The sequence below is a fragment of the Hyaena hyaena genome, unplaced genomic scaffold (genome assembly GCF_003009895.1).
Source record: "Hyaena hyaena isolate Hyena2069 unplaced genomic scaffold, ASM300989v1 scaffold_201, whole genome shotgun sequence".
Lineage (NCBI taxonomy): Eukaryota > Metazoa > Chordata > Mammalia > Carnivora > Hyaenidae > Hyaena > Hyaena hyaena.
The window spans coordinates 22,512-25,224 of record NW_024080833.1 but is presented as its reverse complement, the minus strand read 5'-3'; the positions used below and the strand labels follow the sequence as shown (position 1 = coordinate 25,224).

General features: G+C 52.9%; 1 protein-coding gene across 1 annotated transcript in view; it reads left to right on the top strand.

Moving 5' to 3' along the window:
* ILDR2 (immunoglobulin like domain containing receptor 2) overlaps positions 1-2,001 on the top strand; it is a 43,254-nt gene extending 41,253 nt beyond the window's left edge. The window contains exon 9 of the mRNA XM_039241881.1: positions 1,113-2,001. Coding sequence (XP_039097812.1) covers positions 1,113-1,182 — 70 coding nt within the window. The 3' untranslated portion in view covers positions 1,183-2,001. The remainder of the gene's footprint in view (positions 1-1,112) is intronic.
* The last annotated feature ends 712 nt before the right edge of the window (positions 2,002-2,713 follow it).

The window sequence follows — 2,713 nt, the reverse complement described above, 5'->3', positions numbered from 1 at the left end:
GCCGCGCGCCGCCCGGGACCGGGGGTGGGGGCGGCGGGGGAGGGGAGGGCCGTGAGCGCGGGGCCCTGGGGGGCCGCTAAGGGCAGGAATAGCCGCCGGACGCACGTAGCGTGTCCGCTCCCCGAGACCAGCTTGCGGAAGCGTGTGGCGTCGGGGATTCGAGGCCTCGTTACCCCACAGACGTTGGGGGGGGGGGGCTTCTGAGATCGGCGTGCGCGACGTACTGCGCACGCGGGGTGTGCCCTCCTCCCCGTCTCCCACGCCTGGCGGGGAGGGCGGGTAACTGGCAGAAAGCTCCCGAAGCGTTCACTTCCCAGAGAAGGCTGAGCGCTACCGCTGGTTTCGAAGGACAGCTCGCTTCTCCTTTCACCCTGTGACACTTTGTGGAGGGTACGCCAGGAACTGAAGGGAACCTTTGGGCCCCTGCCCGGTTGTCTCTTTTGTAATTGGCCTTACTCGATTTTATTGTTTTCTTTCTAAATGCCAAGAGCACCCGCGTCCACCCCGCGGCCCCCAAATGCGAGCTCTGGAAGTCATAGAATCGCGGGGGGACGGTCCCAAATGTCCACTCTTGGTTGCCACAATGCCTCTGCCCCCTGTGCTCTGAAGGCCACTCTGCCAGCCCGAGTGCTCACCCTCCCCCCTCAGTTACCCTGCCTCTTCTGCCATCTTGTTTTCCATAATTCAAGGTGGACCTTAAGTGTGCAGTATGGGGAGAGAATATGAATGGAAAAAAGTGTTGGCAGGATGAGGACCCCCCCCCAAAACAATTAAGTATCTGTTGTTGTAAGAGTAGGATGAGATGGCATCAAGTACCATGAGCAGGGAACGAACTTCCAGGTTATGTGGGTTTAGGGAGCACCCCCGGCACTAGTTGTTGTGGGGCTGGAACGTAGTCAGCCCGAAAGGGCCGGGAACTCAGTGTGTGGCCCTGGAACTAAGTTCTGTCAGCTGTGTGTTGGCTTCGGCACCCACTGAGGCTTAGGAACAATAGCCACAGAGTCAGGGAGCTCCAGGCTCTGAACAGGTAAGTTGTAGGCTCTGCTGTGTTGTGTCCGGTTTCTTTAACCATTGTGTGGCTTAACACTGGACTCTTTTCTGCTCTTTTCCAGAGTGACTTTCCAACCAGGATGTCCCTTGTGGTCTGATGTTTGTTTTCAAGGCGTCTCTCTGGGTGACTAGAAATCAGAAGCAGACTCTGGGGACAAGACACAAATCCAAGAGCCAGCGGGCCCGGGACCTTCTCTGGCCACCACCTCGGAAGATTTGACCTTTGCTTTGGCAAGGGATGGGGGGCAGCCTTTAAGGGGGGGGCTGATTCCAAACTGCAGTGCACATCTAGCTCTTGCGAGAAACAAGAAGGTGACTACATGTGAGAACATTCCCACACGTGGAGTGTCTCATCCACTGAGTTCATCCTGCCTAATGTTCTTCCTTAGCCAAACCGATTGGATCCCTTTTCCAGTTCTTACAGGGAGTTAGCTCTGGGCTGCTGGTCCCTAGAACATGCCTCTGCCTACGGTATGTTCTTCTGTACTTCCTGGGCTGTGCTCAGAGAAGGAGGAACTTGTTCCTACCGGTAGAAGAAGGCCTTGTACTGACAACAGAAGATAGCTTTAGGCAAAATATACCTTTTATCCCCATCTCCTCCCAGCCACTAGTCAATGACTATTGTTCCGCTAAATTCAGAGGGCCTTTGGTGAGCTCAGTGACAGTGACCTGCTGGACAATTACAGAAATGACTTCAGTTTGCCTTTCTGAATGGCAGTTCTTGAGCGGCTGGAGCAAAACAGAAGAGTGTACGTCTTTGAAAAGCTGTGTAAGTGGTGTTTCTTTTCCCATCCTGAGAACGTAAACTGCTTTTTCTCCTTCTGCTGTGCGCCGTGACATCTGAGTCTGGGACATTAAGGGCTCTCCTCACCCTCCTTCTCCCGGACTTTTCACATGTCGGTGCCACGCACAGAACGCCACCTCCCTCTGCACTCTGATTAAATGGTCATCAGGTGCCTTTTTTTTTTTTTTTTAAATATTTTTATTTCTAGGAGAGAGAGAGACAGCGTGAGCAGGGGAGAGTCAGAGGGAGTCACAGACCGAAACAGGCTCCAGGCTCCGAGCTGGCAGTCAGCACAGAGCCCGATGCGGGGCTCGAACCCACGAACCGCGAGATCATGACCTAAGCGAAAGTCGGACGCTCAACCGACTAAGCCACCCAGGCGCCCCTGGGTGCCTTTTGATAAATGCCGAAAATACACACATGAAAGAGGGGGAAGGGAAAACAATGGAGACAGCGGTAAATAGAGAAGAATGAAAAAGAATTTAAGAGGAAGGGACGATCCGATTTCATTAATATTTTGATTGTGGGCCATTTTTCCCACAGACTCCACTTGATCTTCTCCGGTTTTGTACTTCATTGACCGTGAGTTGTTTCTGGCACCCCAGCTCAGCTCTTCCAGGACACCAGAGATGTGTAGGGTGTGCATCTCTTCACCTCATCAGATTGCTGCTCTAGATGCTTTGGGAAACAAGTGATCGTGCTGTCTCAGGAAGGAGCACTTCCCATTCCCACCCTTGCCTACATGATAGATTTTGCCTAAATCCCAAAGCTGGATATTTCTGGACGTTGTAATTTGTGTAGACTGCAAAAAATGGCCATAAATTCTTCCCTTCTCATCAAGAGGTGCGGTCTATATCTCTACCCCTTGCATCTGGGATT